Source organism: Peromyscus californicus, unplaced genomic scaffold (assembly GCF_007827085.1).
Source record: "Peromyscus californicus insignis strain IS unplaced genomic scaffold, ASM782708v3 Scaffold_16__1_contigs__length_79575227, whole genome shotgun sequence".
Classification (NCBI taxonomy): Eukaryota; Metazoa; Chordata; class Mammalia; order Rodentia; family Cricetidae; genus Peromyscus; species Peromyscus californicus.
In genome coordinates this window covers 77,135,854-77,160,661 of record NW_026294458.1, presented here as the reverse complement: position 1 = coordinate 77,160,661, position 24,808 = coordinate 77,135,854, and the positions used below count along the sequence as shown (strand labels likewise).

Below are 24,808 nucleotides of genomic sequence, written 5' to 3'. Positions count from 1 at the left end.
GTCAGCATCCCGCCATCATTACCGCCTCCACCTACCCATCCTCACCAGCTTCCTTCTAGTCCTTTTCTGTGAGGCCGAGTCTTGCTATGTAATCCAGGCCTTGAACTCTGAGTCCTCTGCTTCTGTCCCCAGAGTACTAGGATTCCAAGTGTGCGCCACCACACTTGGCTTTCCATTACCTTAGGATGAGAAGAAATTCCTATCATGTAAGGAAGGCACACTGCTCAGAAGGGAAACACTCCTCATCCAAAAAACAAAACAAACAAAGCAAAACAGTGCTTTCACGGGTCTTGGAATACTTTGTCTCCAAGGAGAATGGAAGAGTCACTCTGGTCAAAGTTGGGAGACCACAGCGGATCAGAACGTTTGCAGGCAAGCACACAGCAGGGTCCCAGACCCATCCTCCCTCCCGACCTCACAGCTCAGCCTGGAACTGCAGCCGAGAGGCAGAGGGTTTTGTGAGTGTTACACTGTAGGTCTGAGTGTCACATGTAGACGTTCACTCGACGTGAGGAAACAGAGGCAGGGGTGTGAGATTGGGCTCTTCACTCAGGCCTGGCACTTCTGGAAAAGAACTTGCCGTCTGGGGTGATGATAGAATACCTTCATCTCACAGCCTGGCTGACTTCCGAGCAGGGCTTTAGCTCTGCCAACCCCAAGATTAGATGTGGGGTTTCTCAAGGAGTAGTTCATTTTTGGAGTGCTCCTCGGGTTCTGAAATTTCAGCATGCCAACGCTAAACCATTCCTTGAGGGAGAACAATTCTCCCTTCAGACGCTCCAAGGCTAGCGTGGCTGAGATTGACAGATAGGCAAAACATCGAAAAACTTGGCTTTTTTCTCTTCAAAATATATTTAACTTCAGCAAGCTGTAAGCCAAGCCCCCTCGCAGATGGCAGACAACTTAATTGCTGTGGTCAACTTGTCTGACATTTCTTGGACGGTGTAGGGTGCTGTAGTAATCCATAGAAAACAGATCTCAGCCCACACAAAGACATGCACAGAGTTTAGCATCTCCGCTTGGCTGCCTGAGCCCGTGTTCAAGGGTGCACCGTCCTTTGCCAACCAAACTCTGAGGCGACTTGCAAACACAGCCTGTATTGCTTGGCTGGAAAATCCAAGAGAGGCCCAGGACAAACTGAGTCAGCATTGTTGTTTCTTCGTGGGAGCTTTGGGAAGGTGGTGACCTCAGCTGGCTGCGGTCCCCTGTCATCAGTCCTCCACAGTTCTCACGTGCTCTGTGCCTCAGCATCACTTACACCCCTTGTCCTCGGGGTGGTGCTAGCTGTGTGTTGTTATCCCCGACCCTGGCTTCTAGTCGTGAGGCGTGATTCTCTGCTCTTTGTACCGTGTGCTATAAAGGATATTTTTCTGAGTCAGTAATTTCTGATTCCACATAGAAGGTATAATTTGGGGGGTGTGAGAAAACGTTCTTTTTGAACACTGCAGTGAGTCACTGAGCTCATGGCCACCTTCCCGGCAAAGTTAAAAATAAACCTCCAGAGCGTATCCATGTTTACTTCAACGATCTCTGTTTATAGTGTTTATAGTAAACATTCCGAGAACAAGCAGCAGCCAGCGGCCCATGCTTAGTACTCTCTCTCCCCTCCCCTGCCCTTCCCTGTGCGTGTGCACATGTGTGCTCAGGTGAACACACGGAGGCCAGAACTCCTCAGGTGTTTACTCCACCATGTTCCATCTTATTTTTTGAGAAAGGGTCTCTCACTGAACCTAGAGCTTGTTTTCTGCTAGCCTGGCTTGCCACCGTGCTCCAGGGATCTGCAGGTCTCCACCCTCCACCCTCCCAGAGCTGGGGTTACAGACACACCCGGCTGTGCCTGGCTCTCGCATGGGTGTCGGAGATGTGAATCGCAGCAAGTAATTTACCCATGGAACGAATCATCTCCCTGCCCTCTCTGACATGTCCTTGAAATGGGTCTCTTCTGGGTAGTTGCTGGTCCAGGGGACACTCGTGCCACAGATGATGTCAGTCCCAGTTTAGAAGGAGTCTCTCCATCTGGAACACAGGGCAGTTGCTGGGGAGCCTGTGAGTGAGGACACAGAGCCCTGGGCCCCCTTACTCAGACGCAGTGTCTCTGGAGCCTGGGTGTCTTCATTGTGGGTTGTATCCAATGATACCCACTGGTGATGGTGGGCGGACAGTGCGCTGTGGAATCCTGGTGCTGAAACCTGTGGCATCAAAGACAGTAGGGTGCCCATTAGCCGTGTGACCTGAGGCAAGCCATTCTCCCTCATAAAGCCTTACTTGATAAATTATGCATGTGATAAGGATGCATGGGCTGGGGACCGGGAAGATGGCTCAGTGGGAAAAGGACTTGCCACAGGAGAATGAGGACATGACTTCAGAATCCATGTGAAGCCCAGTGGGGTAGCCTGAATCTGCAATCTCAGGAAGCTCAGAGGCCAGTTAGCCTGGTGTATACAGTGGGAAGCAATAGACCTGTCTCCAACAAGGTGGATGACAAGGACCAGCAACACCTGAGGTCATTCCCTGGCTTCCACACACATGCTGGGGCACACGCCTGCTTGCACCCCGTCCAATACACACACAGATTGCACACACATCACAACACACTCACACTACTCAGGAACATGAAACACTGTTTGGGGACAGGATCTTTGAAGAGGTAACGATTAAGATGAGGTGACCCAGGGCCTCTAACCAGACACAAAAGCTGCCCCTTTAAGAAGGGGCAGGCTCTGGACCCATGCAGGGGACAACCACGGGCGATCCTAGGGAGAGGGTGACCATCTACAAACCCGGGGAGAGGCTTTCTCAGAGACCAGCTGCAGACAGGAAGTTTCCGAGCAGGTGAGAGCTCATTTTCACGGGGATGTTTTGGACTGTAAGCTATGAGCAACCCCAATCAAAGAGGCTTAAATAGCAAGACAGAACAGCACCCCGCACTCCCGCGGCCCCTCACGGTGTTGTAGACCCCAGAAGCAGCCCTTCTGGAGTTCAGCGGTTTAGGAATGTCACCGAAGGCTGGGGCTCCGGCTTTGTATTGTCCTCTGGTTGAAAGACGCCGCTCCAGCCTATCTAGAGGCAGGTCTTCATTCATGGCTTTTCATCAGCAAGGAATACTTGCCCAGAAACCCTACTGCTTCCCCGCTCCACAGCAAGTATGCTCAGACCGATCCGGGCTCTTCCTCGGACTCATCTAGGACCACACCTCTCCCCTTCTTTCTCCTCCGTTTCTCAGATGAAGACTGGCATCTATTCAGGTCGCAAAGCCTGCGCTTCCCTTTGCCTGGGAGAGCAGACCAAGATATATTCCTGGATATGCGTGTTTTAAAGAGTTGATTTTATACTTAATGATGTGTGTGTGCCTGTGCGTATGGGCACACGGGCACAGGTGCTGACGGAGGCCAGAAGAGAGCAGAGACAAGGGTGCTGGGGACTGAACTCTGGTCCTCGGTAAGAGCAGAGTTCGTTCTTGTAACTACTGAACCGTCTCTTCAGCCTCTGAATATCTTTAATTCTTAAAAAAGTATTTATTTATTTATTTATTGTTTGTGTGGTGTGTGATGTGTGTGTGTGTGTGTGTGTGTGGTGTGAATGTGTGTGTAAATATGTGATGTGTGTATATATATGTAGGGTATGTGTGTGTGGCTTGAGTATGAGTTTGTAAGTGGTATGTGGTGTGTGGTGTGTGTGTATGGTGTGTATATGTGGTGTGTATGTGTGGTGTGTGTGTGTGTGTGTGGTGTGTATGTGTGTGTGGTGTGTATAAGTGTGGTGTGTGTGTGGTGTGTATGTGTGGTGTATGTGTGTGAATGTGTGGTGTGTGTGTATGTGTGTGTGGTGTGTGTGTGTGGTGTGTATGTGTGGTGGGTGTGTGGTGTGTATGTGTGTATGGTGTGTGTGTGTGGTGTGTATGTGTGGTGTGTGTGTGGTGTGTGTGTGTGGTGTATGTGTGGTGTGTGTGTGGTGTGTATGTGTGGTGTGTATGTGTGTGTGTGTGTGTGTGTGGTGTGTATGTGTGGTGTGTGTGTGGTGTGTATGTGTGGTGTGTCTGTGTGGTGTGTGTGTGTGTGTGGTGTGTATGTGTGTGTGGTGTGTATGTGTGGTGTGTGTGTGGTATGTATGTGTGGTGTGTGTGTGTGTGGTGTGTATGTGTGGTGTGTGTGTGGTGTGTATGTGTGGTGTGTGTGTGGTGTGTATGTGTGGTGTGTATGTGTGGTGTATATGTGTGGTGTGTGTGTGGTGTGTGTATGTGTGGTGTGTGTGGTGTGTGTGGTGTGTGTGTGTGGTGTGTATGTGTGGTGTGTGTGTGTGGTGTGTATGTGTGGTGTGTGTGTGGTGTGTGTGTGTGTGTGTGTGTGTGTGTGGTGTGTATGTGTGGTGTGTGTGTGTGTGTGTGTGTGTGTGGCGTGTGTATGTGTGGTGTGTGTGTGGTGTGTATGTGTGGTGTGTGTGTGTGTGGTGTGTGTGTGTGTGGTGTGTATGTGTGGTGTGTGTGTATGTGTGGTGTGTGTATGTGTGGTGTGTGTGTGGTGTGTATGTGTGGTGTGTGTGTGTGTGGTGTGTGTGTGTGTGTGGTGTGTGTATGTGTGGTGTGTGTGTGGTATGTATGTGTGGTGTGTGTGTGTGTGGTGTGTGTGTGTGTGGTGTATCTGTGTGGTATATGCACACATGTGAAGGTCAGAGGAAGGCAACCAGTGTCCTGTTTTATTCTCCGCCTTACCCCTTGAGACAGGCTCCCTCACGGAACCTGCGGCCGCCCGCAGGCCCCAGTGGCCCTCCTGTCGTTGGCTCCCACCAGCTCTGGGGTTCTAGGCACACGTAGCCACAGCTTTTTTTTTTGATGTGGGTGCTGGAGATTTGAACCCAGGTCCTCATACTTACTCAGCAAGGGGCTTCACCCACCCTTGTCACTCAACTTGAATAATTTGGTGTCAGAGACAAGGCACCGTGGGGGTGGGGAGAAAGAGAGGGATTCACATTGAGGGGTATCAAGAGGTAAAAGAAAAATATTGATAGGGAATATAAATGGTGGATTTAAAATAACTATGCTTAACACGGTCAATAAAACTTTTGGATTTTGGCAGAGTACAGAAACTATAAAAGAGAATGAAGAAAATTTTAGAAATTAAAAATCCAGCATGAGATTAAGACTCCAAGGTGTCATACAGATGAGGTTCAGTTAAACCGAGTCACTGGGACAAGAAAAACCCAAGGAGTCCGTGGAGTGGAAGCCTGCGGGAGACAGCCAGTGGCAGGCTGCCGAGCAGAGGGTCTCCCGAGCTCACGTCCCTGGAGTCTCCTTGACCAGTGTTCTTGAGCACTGTGGATTTGTCCCCAAGACGGGACTGTGGTTCCCCTTTCTGGGCAGCCCTTCCCCAGATATCTAGGTCCCCAGTTTCCCCCGTGGCTCTGTCTTTCCATGACATGTGTATTTGAATATTGCCTGGTCTCTGTCACTACAACCTGGGACCCAGGAGGGCAGGGCCTTTATCTTGGCCCTCCTGTACGCAGAACTCGGACCACAGTGCCCAGCATGAGGTGGCCCTCGCCAAGTGTTATAAGGGAGGTAAAGAGGGAGGAGACAGCAGAAGGCTGACTCAGCGAGGCTGGCGGTGATGGAGTCTTGGGTGTCCTACCCTCTAGAAGACGGGGCCTCACCCTGCTGGTTCCATACGGGCTGGGGCCAGTGGCCTCTGCAGCAGGGGTAAGCCCCAGGTCACCACAGCAATTCTGCTTTACAGGCAAGCAGAGGGCCTTGGGAAGCAGAAACATGTTGACGAGAATGATGAGAGCCTCAGGGAAGGCCGGGTTCTCGTCAGAATGACAGGGTGGACTCTGGATAGGATCACCTGCTTTGTGAATTTTGAGTCTAATTTAGAAAACTTTACTAACAGCCAATTAATATACTTAAAAGACTTGGTCAATGCGATGGAGACCCTTTTCCCCTAGGATCGCTGAAATGAAGCTTAAAGAGGTTTAAAAAACTTTAAGGTCATTTTACTTATTGAACAGCTGAAAGGTGAAGTCATCTGTTACCATGGCAACAGTCTTCTGGGAAAAGCTGTAAAGATGCCAGCAGGAAGTAAATAGGCTTATAAAGTGTCCACCCAGACCCCAGCGAGAGACCCCTTCTCCTGCTGCTGCTGCCCCAGGTCCGGGGTTGACCCTGAAGTAAGTGACTCCAAGCGTTTGCTGGTGTTAGTCCACGAGCAGAGTTCCTGGCACTCAGGGTTCACGGCCCTAACCCTAACCCTGATTTGTGAGGTGTGGGCTTCCTGAAGACAGAGATAGGAGGCCAGAGGCTCAGGCTACACTTCCTCTTGGGATGACTTCTGACCCTGCCCTTGTAGGGAGAGCAATGCACAGCACACTCCTCTGGAAGGGAGTTGGGACTGTTGGCATGCAGAACCCAGCAGGGAGTGGCTTCTGCTTTTTCTGGAGACCTAGGGCCTGTCTGGGACCCTCGGGTGTGGTGCTGGCCTCTCACTGAGGATCAGGCACTCTGCAGTATATAAGCATTTGAAGATTTCTAAGACCAGTGGAAATGGTAATGTCCAGATATAATAGCTTACAATATCAAAATATACCATACTATACCATACCTGACACCATACCATACCATACCATACCATACCATACCATACCATACCATACCATACAACACCATAATATACCACATCAAACCTGTCACCAAACTATACCATGATAAACCACATCATGATTTACCATACCATCATACCTTATCATGTCATACCATACTATACTGTACCATTTACCATATCATACCATGCTGTACCATACCATACTGAATCACCATCCCTTCCCATATCAGACTACATATCACCATACCATCATATGTCATAACATATTAGATGGATGAAGAATGAGGTGTTATACTGGCCATGGTAGTGTACACCTATAATCCTAGCATGTGGAAGTCCAAAGAGGAAGATCAGGAGTTAAAAGTCATTCTTGGCTACATGATGGTTTGAAGTCAGCCTAGGCTATGTGAGACTTTGTCTCAGAAATAAGTAAATGAACAACAACAACAACAACAACAAAAACCATGAAAAACCAAAGACAAACAAATGGAAAAAGCCAAGCTCTGTGACTAGACACTGCAAATCATGACTTCATGCCAGCCACGGTGGGCCTGCTGGACACTGTGCCTTTGATCTTCTGCAGGGCTCATGTGGAGAAGGTTCTGAGCAGAAGGCCATTTTCACTTCCCAAATTAGGGAGCAGGGGCTTGGCTGGCAGCTGAGTGTCAGAGACACCACCTGGGGCAGCTCAGGTTACATCTTCACCCAACATGCATGCTGAGCCTGTAGTTAGCACCAGCGTCCCAATTTGGGGCCTTACTGCAGTCTATCTCCAGGGCTGTTTTGGTTATGTTTTGACTTTTTTTTTCTTATTCCTTTTTCATATGCATGTATATGGTATGCATGGGTGTGTGTTCATGTCTGCATGTGTGGGGGTAGGTTCATGTGTGTGTTTGTGTGTGTAGTGCACGTGGAAGCCCAAGGTTCATAGCAGGAGTCATCCTCCATCGCTCTCTACACTATTCAGTGAGGCAGGGTCTTTCAGTCAAACCCAGAACTCAATGATATAGCTACTCTTCATAGCCAGCTTGCTCTGGGGTCTCCATCTCTGCTTTCAGAGGCTGGAATTAAGAAAGGCTGCACACCCTCTGTGATGGCTCTTCCTGGTTGCCAACTTGACTACATCTGGAACGAACTAAAAACCACACAGCTGGCCACACCTGAGGGATTTTCCTTAATTACATAATTTGAAGTGGGAAGACCCACCTTTAATCCGGCCACACCTTCTGCTGGCAGCCTACATAAAGGACGTGCTTGCTCTCACTCTGGCTGCAAGTCCATTCCTTCGCTGGCATTAGAGCCTACTTTTTCAGGATTCAGGTGTCTACTGAAGACCAGTGGAGACATCCATCCTTGCGGATTGAACACCCGCTGGATTCTATCAGTTCTGTTCCTCCAGAGAACCCTGACTAATACACACACCCAGCATTTATATTGGTTCTGGGATTTGAACTCAGTCCTCAACATTTGCCAGCATAAGCCCTTCAACCACTGAATCATCTCCCCATCTCCTGATTTTTAAATTAAAATTATTATTATTGTGTGTTTCATTCGGGACATGTGTGGGGGTTGTGTGTGCTGTGGCTCATGTGTGGAGGCCAGAGGGTCACTTTTGTGGAGTCTGTTCTCTCCTTCCACCTTTACGTGAGTTTCAGGGGTCAGACTCAAGTCCCCAGGCTTGTGCAGTAAGAGCTTTTGCCTGCGAGTCTTGGCAGCCCTTGATTAACATTTCTCCCCTCCCTCCCTCCCTCCCTCCCTCCCTCCCTTCCTGTCAACTGTCAGGTGACCTTGCATGTTTTTAAATTTCCTATAGTATGGTATTTTGAAGTGTGCTTGTACAGTGGCAGGCGCTAGCTCGTTAACAAATGACGTGTCTCAGTTACCGTTTTTCTGATGATCCTGTTTAAAGTCCACACTGCACTTTTTTGGGAAACTGGATGCATCATCAATGGTGTGAGTGGCTCTGCTGTTTGATGGATCCCTCTGTCTTCTTGTAGTTGTGTCCTCTGACTACTCCCCTGCCCCAGGGAACTTCCCTTCTGTGCTTTGAGGCCAGCTTTTTCAGATCCACACGTGAGTGCTGGCAGGGGTGTTGGTCTTTTGCTGCATGGGTTTTTTGCTTGATGTAATAGCTCCCATGTTATTGCAAATGACTGGAGAAAACGGTCCACAGAGAAAGGAGAAGAGGAGAAAAATATTTGCAAGCTACCCTGGAGACAAAGTGTTAACATCAAAATATATCAGAAATTCAATAGCAGAAACAAATCTTCCCAAACCCCAGGAAAACAAACAGCCTGGGTTTGCTCTAGGTTTGTGCCCTTAAATTAAAAATAATGGCCTTTAAAAGATGGCAGGTGGTCAGAGACGTAGCTTGGCTGACTGGGTGCTTGCCCAGTCTGTATGAGGTTCTGGGTTTGATCACCAGCACCATATAAACTGGGCATTGTGGTACACACTCATTATCCTAGCACTTGGGTGGCAGAGGCAGGAGGGTCAGAAGTTCAAGGTCAGATAGTGACTTTGAGGCCAGCCTGGGGTACAACAAATTTTGTCTCAATAGACAGGGGTTTTTCACTATGTTACTCAGGTTGGCCTTGAGCCCCTGAGCTCCTGTGAATTTTTCCTCTGTTCCCTGAGTAGCTGGAACTGCAGGCATGTAGCACTGTGCCTAGCTTTGGGTTTTGCTTTTAAATAAGGGTAATTCTTTTTACCAATACTTGGACATGTTCATGTCAGCCTGCAGCTCCTTGTTGGGGACACTGCCAGCATTCTTTAGGGCTGAGATGTCCTTGCTTAGTAACCAGAGAAGAGAAATGTCATGGGGAAACTTACCTTGCTTTGGAAGAATATTCCCTGGTGATGCTGTGGCTTGACCCATGTGTGCCTTGGGACCCCGTGGGACCAGATTTTTCTGCAAGCGGGCTCCTCTGCCAGAAGACAAAGCCACACAGCATGTTTCTGGAGTAAAGACCAGGAGAGTGGTGTGTACACCTGTAAATCCCAGTGTGGAGACAGAAGCATTCCTATGTCTTTCTGACCAGCTGGTCTGGCCAAATTGGTGAGTTCCAGGTTCAGTGAAAGACCCTGCCTTAAAATAGAAGTGTAGAGCGACTGAGGAAGACATCTGACATTGAACCCTGGCCTCCATGTACCCATGTAGGAATATACATGAGCATGTGCCTGTGCATACACACACACACACACACACACACACACACACACACACACACACGCACACACACACACACAGACACAATACACAGACAGACAGACAGACACACACACACAGACACAATACACAGACACACAGACAGACACAATACACAGACAGACAGACATACACAGACAGACAATACACAGACAGATAGACAGACGCACAGACAGACAGACAGACACACACACACTTTACACCTGAGCAGTCTGTTTTCTCTCCCATCTCACCACCTCTTCTCTGCCTGGATGTCTTCTTCATTTCCTCCATGTTTTAGGCTTTAGGACAGGGAAGTGTTTCTTGCCAGAGATGAGTCGGTGCAAGCTCTGGGCTTTCAGAGGCCACAGATGCTGGCCCAGGGGAGTGATGAGTGACAGAAGGACACGGGCAGAGGAAGCATATGCCAGAGTGGCCCTGAGCGCAGAGGCAGGACTGAGCATCTCTGGTTCTTCAAGAGGAGCGCAGAGCTCTCAGGGAAGCTGGACGCTCAGGGCAGGACTGCCACACAGGGAGGAAGGGTCTGAGAGAGGCTGGGATCCGGAGTAGGAGAAAGGACACAGACGTTATCTCATGCTTGGGCAGCATGCACTCTGAACCACCTCTTCAATCTTGCCTTAGCCAATCCTGGAGAGATGTAGGGTCACCCAGGAGATACACTCTTGGCATGTCTGTGAGGGTGTTTTAGGGGGCTTTAATAGAGGAGGGAATGAATATGAGGAACAGCCTTCTGGAAGATGGGGTTTCAGATTGAATAAAAAGAAGAAAGTGTGGGAGCCCAGCTGGGAGACCGACTCCCACATTTTACCCCAGGGAACTCTTGAGGAGAGAGGAATAAGAGATTTAGATAGAAGGGTAGAGGGGAAAGAAACAGAAACACAGGATAGCCTCGCGAGGGCCTGGATTATTATCCACTGGCCCCTCCTGTCTCTTCTAAAAGGCTATTTATAGGAATGCCAAGGAGTGGAGCGAAGACCTCCCCCAGCTCAGCCAAGAGTAGACCCTTCCAATCACCTAGAAACCACACACATGGTGAAGCAATCCTCTAATGCAGCTCTGCTGGGTAAAGCAAGCTCCGATCTCACTAGGAACCTTTGTGGGCCTCCACAAGAAAGCGAGGGACAAGAATGCTCATCTCTGCTTTCTAAGTGGACCCGATGCGACCAGCCACCTCACTCCTGCTGCTGTCTTTCCTACCATGGTGGACTGTCCTCTACCTCCAGCCAACCCTTCCATGGTGAGGGATTTTGTCATTGACACACAGGCCTCACAGCATCTGGCTGTATGACTAGCTAAGCTGGGGAGGAGAAACTGGCACCCTCTTGGCATCTGATGACATTACACTCCGTTATTTTTATTTTTGTGTGTGGCTAGCTTCTTCGCTTCTTTCACTCTTTTCATGTGTCTGCATGTGTGGTATGCATACATATGTATGTATAAGCACGTTTGCGTTTGTGTATGTGTGCATGTCCAGGCCTGAGGATGATGTCAAGATCCTTTCTCCATTGCTCTCTCTGTTACTCACTGAGACATTAACCCAGAGCTCACAAATATGGCTGTTTAGCTAGCCAGCCTGCTCTGGAGAGCTCCTGTCAGCCTTTAGAGAGCTGGAGTTACAGGTGGGACATCATACCCACCTGTCATTTATGTGGGTTCTGGGGGTTCAAACTCTGGTCTTCAAGCACCAAATGATCTAACCACTGAACTGTGTCCCTGTTTTGGATCATGAAAGAGCCATGCTATGACCAAGAATTGACTTCTTCTACCGGGCAGTTGCTCATAAGACACAGTGGCTCTGGGTGGCCTTGGACCCCCACCCTGCCACGGGTGGTGGCTTTGTGCTCCTTCCACTTCTGTGTCCCAGTGGCGACCTTCATGAATTTCAAGATAACATTGCCTCTGTCTCCTTTCTCTTCTTGTTATGTACCATCAGACACACTCTGGGACAGTTGGAAAAATGTAGAAAAAAATAAGACAAAACAAACAAAAAACAAAGAACAGTGATGAGCTATGGCACCCTGAGATGCCTGCCGATCCAGCCTGTGGAGCAAAGCGGCCACGCCTTAGTCTTCACTTTTCTTTTGCCATACTCACACTGACGCACTTTTAATACCAGGAAAAGGGGAACATGGCTTTCTTGGTATCCCCAAAGAGGAACCAAAACAAACAGCCAAACAATTCCATTCAAGAAAAAAAGCAGACACAACCTAGGGAAACAGAGAGTGTGCCTGAGGTCAACCCGTTTTCTGAATGAGAAACAGGATGCAGTGGGGAACTTGAGGCTTTTAATAGACTGAATGAAGAACCTTGGAGCCAGCCTGGGCTCTGTGGGGCGGAGCTGACCTCGCTTTGTTTCAGGATGACTCCCTGACAGGCTTGTGTTCCTCCCTAGTGCCCGGGCACTACTGAAAACTGGCTCCGTGGCTGCAGATGCTGTAGCCACCAAGACCAGCTGTCTGTAGTCATCGTCATGCCTCTGTGTGACTTATGACAAGGCTGTGTCTGTGCTGGGTGACGTCCTTCGTGGCTGGCCGTCCTCATTTCTGCTTATGCAGTTCTTTTTAACTGGGGGGCCTTTCTGTGGGTATTTCCTCTAGGTCAGGGTCTCTTCCACTCTGGGACACAGGGTGGATGCTGGCCATTTTCCACACAGGATCCAGCTGGTGTGTTCAGCCTTCTGATTTTGCAACTCAACATTGTCATCTACAGACTCCATCCTTGGAGAAGTGTGAAACTGAATAAAAAATAAATGGCAGAAAAAATCCTCATGTTTTAAGAGGTTTAGGATTTTGTGTTGAGCCATACTCAAGCTGCGTTCAGCTGCAGGCAGGATACACCCGTGTCGTACTAAGGCATGTGAGTGACAAGGGGCATGAGGTGTAACAAGGAAGGCGCTTTCCTTCTCCACACAGGCCACTCTGCATCCCTTGGAAATGCGTGAGCTTTCTCGTGGTTAGTGGGAAGGGGCCAGTGTGGAGAGGAGACGCAGGCAGCCGGCTGCGCCTGTGTGGTGGGCCCCACCTCAGGGCAGGTCTATCAGATCTTTGGTTTCTTCCCTGGCTCATGTCTGGGCACAGAGGCAGGCCATCTTTGCCAAAGACACTGTTCACCCGAGCGACTGTCCAGTCGCCACCGGTCTCATTGGTTTCCCCCTCCACTGTTCCAAGATTTAGATTGAAATTTAGTTGCCATGGCAATAGCACTGAGGGGCGTGGCCTTTAGGAAGTGGTTCCGTTGGGAGGGCTCCACCCTCATGGATGGAATAGCGTGTCCCAGGGAGTGTGTGGGTTATTTCAACAGTGGGCTGTCAGAACAGTACTAGGATCGTCAGCTCCTTGGCTCACACCCTTCCCTGTCCTGCACGGTGATCTGAATGAGACACATCCCCCCTACATGTTTACATTTTGCTTATATACATGTATGCTCATTGTCTAAACACTCAGTCCCCTGTCGGAGGCGCTGTTTGTGGAGGTTATGGAACCTGAAGGAGGCAGAGCCTTCTGGAGGACGTCTGTCACTGGGGGCGGGCTTGGATGGTTTATAGCCTCACCCCACATCATGGTCCCTCTCTCTGTTTGCTTTGTACAGCTGTCTTTCCGCTTGCCACTGTGCCTTCCTGGCCACAGGGATGTTCCTCTGGAACCCTTCTTCCTGTTTATCACAGCAACAGGACAGTAACAAGTACACCTGCTGCTTGTCAGCTTCCATCACCACAGCAAAATCCCCGGAGCAATCCACTGCTGACGAGGTTGCAGTTCACCATTGCGTGGTCCTGCTGCTTGGGGCCTGTGGTGGCACAACACATCATGGTGGGTGTACACGGGGAGAGGTTGCTTACCTCAGGGCAGCTGGGGAAGAGAGAGAGGTAAAATGGGCCAGGGTCCCCTGTCTTCTTCAAGACACACCTCCAGCGCCTAGCTTCCTTCTACCAGGAACCCCTCGTAGCACCACGTGCTAGAGACCAAGACTTGTCTTGGGGGAGGGCCGTCTCTTGACATGCTATAAGAAGGCCTCCATCACGTGCCAGCACCTGTCCAGGACTTAAAGCCTCAAGGACCACGAACGAGTCGATGTCCGTTCTTACCTTTCCAGGCTTTGCTTTCTCTGCAAGGCCCTGGCTTCTGTTGTAACTCCTCACGTTTACACTCCACACACTCAGACGTTCTTCTGAGATGGACCGTGGGTTGCTACGCGGCCACAGAGGACGAGGGAGGTAGAAGGATGTTCTGCTTCCTTTGGTGGACACCAAACACACTTCAGTCTTCTCATGGGAGCTCTGGTGAGAGACAGAGGGACGGAGGGAGAGATGGAGGGGGAGAGAGACTGAGCGAGTGAGCTGGCACCAGCGTCAGCTGCTGCAAGGAGCAGCCCCACACCAGAATGCTTTCCAGGCTGAGTGTCTACATTTTGCAGCAGGTAGGGTCAGGGATTCAGTCAGCTTGGGACCTGGGGCTGGAGGGAAGCAAAGCTGTAGACCTTGTTTGCTGTTTTTGGTCAAAGGCCACCCTTCAAACACAGTTCTTTTCACTGGGGCTGAACTTTTGACCTATGTTTGGTTTCTGATTTTCATTTTCTAGGGAGTCCATGGGATTATGTTCAATGAGGGGATTAAATTGCTTTATTAGAATCTATCAATTATGGATAACCAGGGTTTCAGTATGCCACGTTCATACATGTGTATATTTTGCTTATATGCACTCCCATTACCTCGTTTTTCTGACACTCCCCTCTTCTCCACCTGTTCCTCTTCTTTCACGTCTTTTTCTTGTTTGTTTTGGTGACCCAGCGAGTGTCATCAGGTGCATGCAGGAGCCTAGATGAGGGCTCATTACAGGAGCATGGGCGCTTTATCAGTGGCTACACTACACTACTGAAGAAAATTTCTCCCTTCAGTGATGGGATATTTTTAAATTTTACTTAAAGAAAGTAACTTTGTTCTGAAATGATGCATGTTTTCCCACTATAGAAAATATGGATTAACTAAAAGAGAAACATCAACAAGGCTCCCTGTCACTCAATTGCTCTGCTGAGGGCTTGGAGTCAGAACTTTCCGTTTGTGAAGGGAACCCGTGTGTACTGCCTTGTCACCATTGATGAGGGACATCTTCTCGTGTTCATTTTTCTACTATTATTAGTTCAATACAACTTGCTCTTTCATTGTGATGAAATTGTAATGGACGTGATGTTGACCTCCCACGGATGTGACACCCAGGCTGGATCTGTTAGCCCTGATTTACAGATCTGAAGCAAAGCAGAGTGGAGACTTTCTGAGCCTGGGTTTTTCTCTGTAAAATGCAGACTTGACAGTTTTTACTTCTGCGACTGTTCTGCACAGAAAATCAAATTAGCTACTTTTGATAAAAATGCTAAAATCTCTCATTTATAACAGAATGTGAGGAGGCATCAAATTCAGTTCCACTAGCGAGTAACTGGCCCCCACCACGTCTGTCTGCATGCCGCCATGTTTCCTGCCATGATGATAATGGACTGAACCTCTGAACTGTAAGCCAGCCCCAATTAAATGTTTTCCTTTATAAGAGTTGCCGTGGTCACTGTGTCTCTTCACAGCAATAGAAACCCTAAATAAGACACCCTTATTACCTACCATCCCTTATTTTTTCCTCGTGTATGTGTGTATACATATGTATGTGTGTGTGCTATATATGTGTACACATGTTCCTGTGTGTGCACGTGTGTGGAGGCCAGAGGTCAGCATCAAGTATCTTTCCTCAATCACTCGCCGCTTCTTTTTTGAGACCTCGTCTCTCACTGGACCTGGAGCTCACTGATTTGAGTAGACTGACTGGTCAGGGAGCTCTAAGGGTCCTCTTGTCTCTGTCCCGAGTCCACTCTGGGGTCACAGCTGCATGTCACAGGTGCATGCCGCAGGCTGTAGTTGGCGTTTTTACATGCGTGCCGGGGATCTGAACCCAGGCACTCATGCTCGTTCAGCACTTTTCCCACAGAGCATCTTCCCCAGTGCCTGGCGGTCTCCTTGCCTGTTCGCTCACTGGGACTCTGATGTCACCACGGCAACCTTCTCTCTTGCCCTTAACCATCAAACAAAGACCGCTTAGGTAAGGTAACGGTAAGAGGGTTCCAAACCCCTGTTCTGGGCTCAGGGTGAGAAACTGTGAGCACTGAAGGCTTTGGATCCCTGTGGGAGGGGAACATCCCTCAGCCGCTGACCTAGCACTGAGTCCTTGTCTGGCCTTTGCTGCTGACCGGCCTCCAGCTTCATCCTAGCTTGAATATTAGCTGAATGTGTGCATTGGACAGGCCAGCGAACTCCTTTTAAAAGACTTTATTCTTTTCATTGCAAAATGGAATAATAACAACAAAATGTATAAAATTGTCACAAGGACCAGGTACTGCCCCATGTGAGGGTGCTCAGTGTTCCAGCCTGGCTTGGCTGAGTCAACGAGCCCCAAACGCGGGGCTTAACCATCATCCGTACCATCCACAGTCCTGCATGCCAGAGTCCAAGGTCCAGGTGAGCAGGGCTGGGCTCTTGAGACCCCTCCTTGCCTACAGGGCTGCCTTCTCCTGGTGGGGTCACCTCTGGTGCCCTCTTCCCATTTCCTGTAGTCACATTGGTTAGGGGATCTCTCCAACCTGTCAGTCCACCTTAACTCCAAACAACGTCACTTTCTGAGGTGCCAGGTTTAAGATGACCGCGTATGATTTTCAGGGACCATCCAGCCTATACCATGCAGTACAGTGTCAGAGTCAGAGGTGATCATTGTGGCTCCTGTCGACTGAATTCCTTCTCTCCTTTGAGACAAGGTCTCGTGATTTTCAGATTGGCCTTGTACTTGTTACATAACCAAGGACAACTTTGAACTCCCGGGCTTTGTGCCTCCATCCCTCCAGTGAAGGGATTACAGGTCCGTATCATTACTCCTGGCTTATGTGATGCTCGAGATCAAACTTGGGGCCTGTGGGTGCTGGGGTGAGTGCTCTTCCCACTGATTCACATCTCCAGGCCCAGTCACTGAGCGTTTTAGTTACTTTTTGTGTTGCTGTAACCAAATACTTTGGTTACAACTTGAAAACAATGTAGCAAGACTGCTCCGCTACTGCTCGGCTCGTGATTCAGTCTGTGGTCACTTGGCTGGGTCTTTGTGAGGCAGGACCCTGGTGGCGGGACTATGCCGTGAAGATCACTTATCTCATGGTGCACAGGAAGCAGACGGAGGGGAAGAGCCTGAAACCAGGTGTAAATGTCAAAGCCCACCCTAGTGACCTTCTTCCTGTATTCAGACCTCCTCAGATTTGCACCAGCTCCGACCTGGTACTCCCTGCCTGTCTGGCACCAACGCTGGTATTTGCTTTCTTCTCCAAGGGGAACGCAGGAAGTGGCCTCATCTCTGTGTTGGTTACTTTTCTCAGTCCCGTGACCAAAGCAGTTTAAGGAGGAAGGAATTATTCCCCTTGCATTTTGCAGGTTCAGTCCATCATGGCAGGAAAACCATGGATGCTGGAACTGGAGGCTGCTGGCCATGCTGCACCCACAGTCAGGAAGCTGAGGGAGAGGGGTGCTGGTGCTCAGTTTGGCTTCTCCTTTTCATTTGTCTAAGACCCGAGCCCATGGAATGTTGCTGCCTAAGTTTAGGGGGGGTCTTCTCACCTCAATTAACTTAACCTGGAAACTGCTCACAGACATGTCCAGAAGTGCTTCCTGGGTGACCCTAGGTCATGCCAAGTAGACAGCATTGACCGTCACACCAGGATACACAGATCCAAACACCATTCAATTGAGTATAAAACATACCCAAGGCATTCTCAGGTAACCAGACAGAGGACCCATCAGACTACAGAAAAGCTGGTGACACAGGCCTGGGGCCCAGCAGCCCACCCTGGCCATTCCGTGTGGACCCAGCCAACCGCTGTTCTCCAGTGTCTCATATTCTGGCCGCTGCTCACACTCCTGACTGCACATCAGGAGTGCATGGGCATCTCTTACAAACATTCCCCGGCATGGTGCACCACTCAGACAACCACGCCAGAGTTTGCAGGGCCCAGACTAGAATTTTATGAGGTAGATCCTGGAGCACAGCCAGGTTGCTGTCTGCAGAGGTATGTATGCAGAATTTTAGAGTCTTCTCTGCTCCAGCCACCCTGGCTTCCAGACGAACCTCATCTTTGGAGGCTCCAGGGACCTAGAATGTTGGGCATCCCTAGAGTCACTGAGGTGTGGTTTTCTTCAGGCTCACCTCCCAAAGACAGGACCAGGTGGTGCAGGACCCATAAATGTGTGGGAGGATCTGGCACTTGCGGCCCTGGGCTGCCACATTCTGAGCCAGCATCATCCAGTCTCAACCCCTCATCCACTGCCTCTGCTCTGGTCCTCTTCCTGTCTCTCATCAAGATGCTGGCCTTAGAGTCCATCTGCATGGGAGTGACAGCTAGTGCTCCTAACCTTAATCTTTGGTCCAAACAAGTAATGTTCTAGGGTCCAGGGCAGATACATTTTGGGTCACGGACACCATTTAACTTATTCTGCCCAGAAAGGCCTTAAAAACTGCACCCAGGTGAGAATCTGTGGGGTCTGGGTCTGGGTCTGGGTGTGGTGAGCTTGCAAAGTTCTGGGTGTTTCTAATTCATGCTCTGCTTGTGACACCAGTGTGTCTGTTGTCTTCCCATGTCGACACAAGGAAAGCCGAAAAGGCTCACTTCCATCAGAGGGAGGTGTCCGTGGTCTGTGTTCAACTTCCTATTCTAGTCTGGTCCTACTGGGTGTGGTGGGTTGTGTGTCTTTTTCAGTAAATAAAACCTAGGAGGGAGCTGTTTGGGCTTCCCAGTGCTCTGTCTTCAATGCTGGTGTGTTATTTTGGGCTTCTCCACACCTGGACAACCGTGAGCTCAACAGGCCCTGCTTGTCACCCCTTGGTAACCCGAGTCTCTGGGGTTCACAGGTCTGGAACAAAAGTCTTCAGTCCTTGAGGTGGTGATGGTTTTCTCCTGAGGAGTTGTGAAGCCAGTTTTGTGGGGTTAGTTGGCTGGGTTTCCAATGGAGAGCTTTTGACCCACAAAGGCCTCATTCAGCGGTCCCCTTCAGTCTTAATGAGTTGCAGACTTAGACAGCAGCCCCGGGCCAGAGGGCCCCTCTCTGGTTTCCACTCTGCTGCAGGCTGGACCCCTTGCAGTGGCTCCTCTTGGCGGAGATTCCCGGTGACAGATCCACCTTTGTGACCCTGGCTCGGGCTCCTTTGCTGTTGAACAGAATTTGAAAAAAAATGTGAGCTTCAGGTGGGTGTCCCCTTGGAACTGAGTTCCTTTGGCCACATTTTGGGCTCTGGTTTACTTTTGGGGCAAAGGGGTAGATGGGGACCAGACTGAAGCCCTTCACAGGATTGTCAATTCAATTCTTTATTTGCATTTCTGGAAAAATATTAAAGTAACCCTTTTCATTTCTCCCTTTTAAACTTTTTTTTTGAGCTGGGCACAGTGGTGTACACCTTTAATCTCAGCATTTGGGAGGCAGAGGCAGGCAGATCCCAGTTCAAGGCCAACCTGGTCTATAGTGTGAGTTTCAGGACAGCCAGGGGTACACAGAGGAACCCTATCTTGAAAAATCAATCAATCAAACAAAAACAAAACAAACAAACAAAAACCAACTTTTCTTTTTTTTTGAGAAAGGTATGCTATGTTGCCCAGGTTGGCTGTGAACTTTCTTAGTTTGCCTCCCAGGGGCTGAGGCTGCAGACAAGAGTCTCTTTTCTCTTTTCCTTCTCTCTTGTTGCTTTCTTTTCCAGAACTGCTTTGCAAGGGGTCCCTCTGGCCACAGCTGAGACTCCCTCTTCTTCTCCTTGACTCTTCAGCCCGCAGGCAGTGTCTGTCCTCCTGAAAGAAGGGAAAGGGAAGATCTGGGTGTGCTGAGGCAGATTCTCCTGACCTGAGCCCGATGAATCGTGCCTGAGGCCCCTGCAGGTTAATGGTGATATTCATGTTAGGAAGTGGAGGAGGGCTTGAACTCATGTCTGTGGAGCTTGAAGCCTGAACTTTCTCTCCCTGTACAGAGTGGGTTTGGAGAACTTCCCTGGGGACAGGGCAGTCGTGAAACTTGGCTTCCAGGGGGACTCCACTGCTTCCTGTGTTTGCAAAGGACCTACAGCTCACTCTAAGTGCTGGACCAGTGAGTGACTAACCCTCCCAAGAGCTTCTTCTCAAACACGTGGCAACATGAAGTCTGGACTTCTGTGATTGTCCCATCTCACTGCCATCCAGTTCACACTGAGTACCTCCTCTGTGGAAACTCTTCTGTAGAGGAATCTGAGGGAGTGGAAGAAGTCCAGCAGTGGGCAGCTGGGGAGGCAGGCTAGTCAGTAAACTACGTGCCCTGCGAGCATGAACGACTGGGTTCGGTCCTTAGAATCCATGTAAAATATCCAGGTGTGGTGACATTTGCTCGCAATCCCAGTCTTGGGGAGGCAGAGAAAGGAGGATCCCTCCTGGGTCTGTTTAGTTAGATAGGTAAGGTCTATGTCTCAGTGAGAGACCCTGTCTCAAAGAAAGCAAAATGGATGGGGATGAAGGATTGGCATCAGAGCTTGACCTGTCACCTTCACACTCACATGTGTGCATGCACACACTCATGCATGCACACACACACATATGCAAGTACACACTCATGCATACACACACACACACACACACACACACACACACACACACACACGCGCGCGCGCGCGCGCCCCAGAGAAAGTACAGCAAAGGATGCTGGTCCACCTTCACCAGGATGGCTTTGTCACTGGGAAATGAGACCAAAGTTCAGGAGGGCCCCAGGGGGTCAAGCACTCCAGCCTGTGTCTGGAGAGAGAGCCATCTTTCCAGAGAAGTGCTGTAGAGGATGAGTGTGACCTGGGCTGGGAGGAGGAGCAGGGGTCAAGTAGAACTGGAGTAAAAGTGGCAAAGGTGTGGGAGGCTCTGAGTGCTTCACGGCAGCTGGGACTAGAAGGAAAACACGTATGTCCACGCCAACCTGAAAGGCACCTTCCGGGGGTCCCTGATTTGTTCTGAGCCATCATTAGAAGCAGTAACCTGTGTGTGTATGTGAGCAATGGGGAGCTTGTCCCCAGCTTACAACACGATCAAAGCTCCAGAACCCACTTAAAGTAAAAGCATTGTAAGCTGAGAACACTCTGAGTAACCCCTAACCCGTCCATGCTGTTAGCCACACGGCATGCTCCGTCTGACTCTGAAGTGACTGTCCTGTGCTGTCCTGAGAGGACTGGCTAGCTAATCAGAGTAAACCCCAGCAGGTATGTTTTCTACCGAATGAATTTTGCTTTTGTGTCATTGAGAGGTTGAAAAATGATGAGCAGTTGGGGCCCAGCTGTGGTAAAAAGTGCACACAGGTGCTGGGTACTCCTGGGGTTCCGGCTAAGTGCACCTAAACGTGTTCTTCCTGATCCCACATGCCAAAAGAACTGTGCTCTGCCCTGGACAGATATGGAGAGCAGACAGTCTGCTCTGGGCCATGTGGGCTCTCCTGGGCAGTGGGTAGAGAGGAACTGCCCTCCAGTCTCTCATGTACCAGGTGCTGCTGCCATCATAGGGGTGGGAGTACACTTTGAGAAGTCAGCCAAGATGATCTGAACGGATGCAAAAGAGTCCCGGGGGCCTTGTGCCCAGGGTGTTTGGTACACTTTAATCTTTGAAAGCTACGGACCTACCTTTGGGAGTGGGTGCATGTTGAACTCCAGCTTCCCAGGCTCCTTATTGGTCCTGATGGGGGTGAGCCCTGAGCCAGTTTCTCTACCTAGCATCTCTGGTAATTCTGAGGCAGGCAAGCAGAGACATTGGCCAGATGGTAGGTAGAAGATGGAAGTCCTTCACATGGAGGAAACTTCTGTTTGGTTTTTAGTCATGGTTGTTCCCACCTCTCATGTTCAGGCAGGCCACAGCAGCCATTCAAGTGGTGTATAGTATGGGCTACTTGCCTAAGTGTGTTGTGCTTGGCATCCAATGACTTTCCCAGGTCATTGGGTAACATTGCCCATGAAAACACCCCACAGTTGTCATGAAAGTTTGTTTTATTTTAGCTGTGCTCAATACAACTTTATTTATAATAACTGGTGGTCAGTTTTACCCCAGTATGTTATTATTTTAAAGTTTTAATTAGTCATACAGAGTAATTGGTTTTCTTATGGCATTTTCATACACTCTTAGTTTTGATTGAATTTCACCCTCCCCACTGAAGAATGGATAATAAAAATGTGACAGGTATACACAATGGAGTTTTATTCAGCTGTAAAGAAAAAAATAAAACTATGAAATTTTCAGGAAAATGGAACTGGACATTATTATATTAAGTTCGGTAACCTAGGCTTGGAAAAACATACACCACACATTAGCTTTCACGCGCAGATCCTAGCTTTGAATTATTATATTTGGGTATTTATGTGGGAGTGAGTATTTATGTGGGTAGAGACCAGGTGTGTTAGTTAGGGTTTCTATTGCTATGAAGAGACATCATGACCATGGCAACTCTTATAAAGGAAAACATTTAATGGAGACTTGCTTACAGTTCAGAGGTTTAGTCCATTGTTGTTATGGAAGGAAGCAAGACAGCATGCAGGCAGACATGGTTCTGGAGAAGGCACTGAGAGTTCTTACATCTTGAGCTGTAGGCAGAAGTATGGAGTCTGTGTTCACACTGGGCATAGCTTAAGCATAGGAGACCTCAAAGCCCACCCCACAGCCCACCCCACGGTGACACACTTCCTCCAACAAGGCCACACCTACTCCAACAAGGCCACACCTCCTAATAGTCCCACTCCCTTTGGGGGCCATCTTCTTTCAAACCACCACATTTCACTCTTTGGCCCCCATAGGCTGTAGTCATATCATAATGCAAAAATGCATTCAGTCCAACTTCAAAAGTCTCCATAGTCTATAACAGTCTCAAACTTTAGAAGTCTAAAGTTCAAAGTCTCTTCTGAGATTCATACAATCTCTGAACTATAATACCCTATAAAATAAAAATAAAAAAACAGATCACATACTTTCAACATATAATGGCACAGGATATACATTACCATTCTAAAACAGAGGAAATGTTGCATAGTGAGGAGATACTGAACCAAAGCAAGACCAAAAACCAGCTGGGCAAACTCGAAACTCTGCACCTCCATGTCTGATGTCAAAATGCTCTTCAGATCTCCAGCTTCATTCAGCTTTGTTGACTGCAACACACTTCATTTTCTTGGGCTGGTTCCACTCCCTGTTAGCAGTTCTCCTCAGCAGTATGCCATGACTCTGGCATCTCCAACATTTAGGATTCTCCAAGGCAATCCAGGTTTCACCTTCACAGCTTCACACAATGGCCTCCATTCAGGGACACCCCTGACATATGCCTAGCTTCAGCAGCTTTCTTCAGTTTTGGAGGAAGATTACATAACTCCTTTCTTCTGTCCTTGACTCTAAAGCCAGAACCACATGGCTGAAGCTGCCAAGTTCTGCTGCTTGCTGGGGCTGGAGTTACATCTTCACCAGTTTTCTGTTTCCAATGGTATCCTTCACTGCCTAAGCTTGGCTGTCCGGAAACTCAATCTACAGACCAGGCTGGCCTCAAACTCAGAGATCCACTTGCCTCTGTCTCCTGAGTGCTGGGATTAAAGGTGTGTACCACCACCACTCCTGGACCTAAGCTGTTCTTTAATTCCTTTTCACAAGATGGAAGCTTAGCTGGGTGGGGTCTTACACTGAGGTAACCTCTCCTTATTCTGTTTCTTAATCTGTTTATCTCCTCAAACACATGATTTAGCTCTCTCTATTCTACTTCCTGGTGCCCCTTTCTCCTTAAATTGTACATGTTGCATTTTTCCTTTCTCAGCTTGCTCCTTTTCATTATATTTTTATTTTTATTTTTATTTTTTTTTCGAGACAGGGTTTCTCTGTGTAGCTTTGCGCCTTTCCTGGAACTCACTTGGTAGTCCAGGCTGGCCTCGAACTCACAGAGATCCGCCTGGCTCTGCCTCCCGAGTGCTGGGATTAAAGGCGTGCGCCACCACCGCCCGGCGCTCCTTTTCATTATAGATCTGCATAAGAATGACCACTAATAACCATATGACAGGGTCAATACTAGGCTGTTTTGAGATTTCCTCTGCCAATGCAATTAATCTAAAATTCTTTACTTTAGCCTCAGGCAGACTTTTAGGACAAGGGAAAAAAGCAATCACATTCTTCACCAAAATATCACAAGAGTGATTTCTAGGTCACATACTAATATTTTTCTCCTCTGAAACCTCTTGAGCCAGGCTCTCACGTTCAAATCACCTTTTTAAAAACATTTTTTTTTTGGTTTTTTGAGACAGGGTTTCTCTGTGTAACAGTTCTGGCTGTCCTGGAACTTGCTTTGTAGACCAGGCTGGCCTTGAACTCACTGAGATCCACTTGCCCCTGCCTCCCAAGTGCTGGGATTAAAGATGGGCACCTCTACCGCCCCAGGCTCAAATCAAACTTAGCACCACTGTCTTCTATGCTCCTACTAGAATGTCCCTTTAAGCAGCACTTAAAGCATTCCACTGCTTCCTAACCCAAAGTACCAAAGTCCAGATTCCTCCACACAAAAACATAGTCAGGCCTATCACAGAAATACTCCAGTCCTTGGTATCAACTTCTGCCTTAGTTAGGGTTGTTTATTGCTGTGAAGAGACACCACGGCCATGTAACTCTTATAAAGAGACATTTAATTGAGGCTTCCTTACAGCTCAGAGGTTTAGTCCATTGTCATCATGGCAGGAAGCAAGACAGCATGCCACCAGACATGATACTGGAGAAGGGGCTTAGAGTTCATCTTGATCTGCAGGCAACAGGAAGGAGTCTGTGTCCACACTGGGCATAGCTTGAGCATAGGAGACCTCAAAGCTCACCCCATGGTGACACACTTCCTCCAACAAGTCTGTGCCCACTCCAACAAAGTCACACCTAATAGTCCCACTCCCTATGGGGGGGCATTTTCTTTCAAGCTATCATGACCAGGAAATCAAAATGTGGACACAGA

General features: G+C 48.9%; 1 protein-coding gene and 1 long non-coding RNA gene across 3 annotated transcripts; one reads left to right on the top strand and one right to left on the bottom strand.

Moving 5' to 3' along the window:
* Positions 1-275: 275 nt before the first annotated feature.
* Positions 276-10,509, bottom strand: LOC128112289 (uncharacterized). 2 transcript variants are annotated; one of them, XM_052741295.1, is made up of 3 exons: positions 9,423-10,509; positions 8,474-8,800; positions 276-2,189 (listed from the first exon to the last, which is right to left on the bottom strand). In XM_052741295.1, the coding sequence occupies exons 1-3, from the start codon at positions 9,927-9,929 to the stop codon at positions 1,998-2,000; spliced, it is 1,026 nt and encodes a 341-aa protein (XP_052597255.1). In that variant the 5' UTR covers positions 9,930-10,509; the 3' UTR covers positions 276-1,997. The 2 variants fall into 2 exon arrangements, with proteins under 2 accessions (XP_052597255.1, XP_052597256.1); XM_052741296.1 differs by having other exon boundaries at positions 8,474-8,743.
* Positions 10,510-10,685: 176 nt separating this feature from the next.
* Positions 10,686-20,482, top strand: LOC128112290 (uncharacterized). The gene is made up of 3 exons (XR_008218936.1): positions 10,686-11,035; positions 13,387-19,731; positions 19,821-20,482. It is a non-coding gene; the product is annotated as an uncharacterized LOC128112290 (long non-coding RNA).
* The last annotated feature ends 4,326 nt before the right edge of the window (positions 20,483-24,808 follow it).

Excerpts from the sequence above, each read along its gene's own strand:
- LOC128112289 (XM_052741295.1), bottom strand. The coding sequence starts at position 9,929 with ATGTCTGTCTGTCTGTGTATTGTGTCTGTCTGTGTGTCTGTGTATTGT. Across the intron at positions 8,801-9,422 it reads GAATATTCTTCCAAAGCAAG|GGTAGCTTGCAAATATTTTT; the intron begins GTAAGTTTCCCC and ends CTTTGTCTCCAG. Across the intron at positions 2,190-8,473 it reads ACAGGATCATCAGAAAAACG|GTTTCAGCACCAGGATTCCA; the intron begins GTAACTGAGACA and ends TTGATGCCACAG.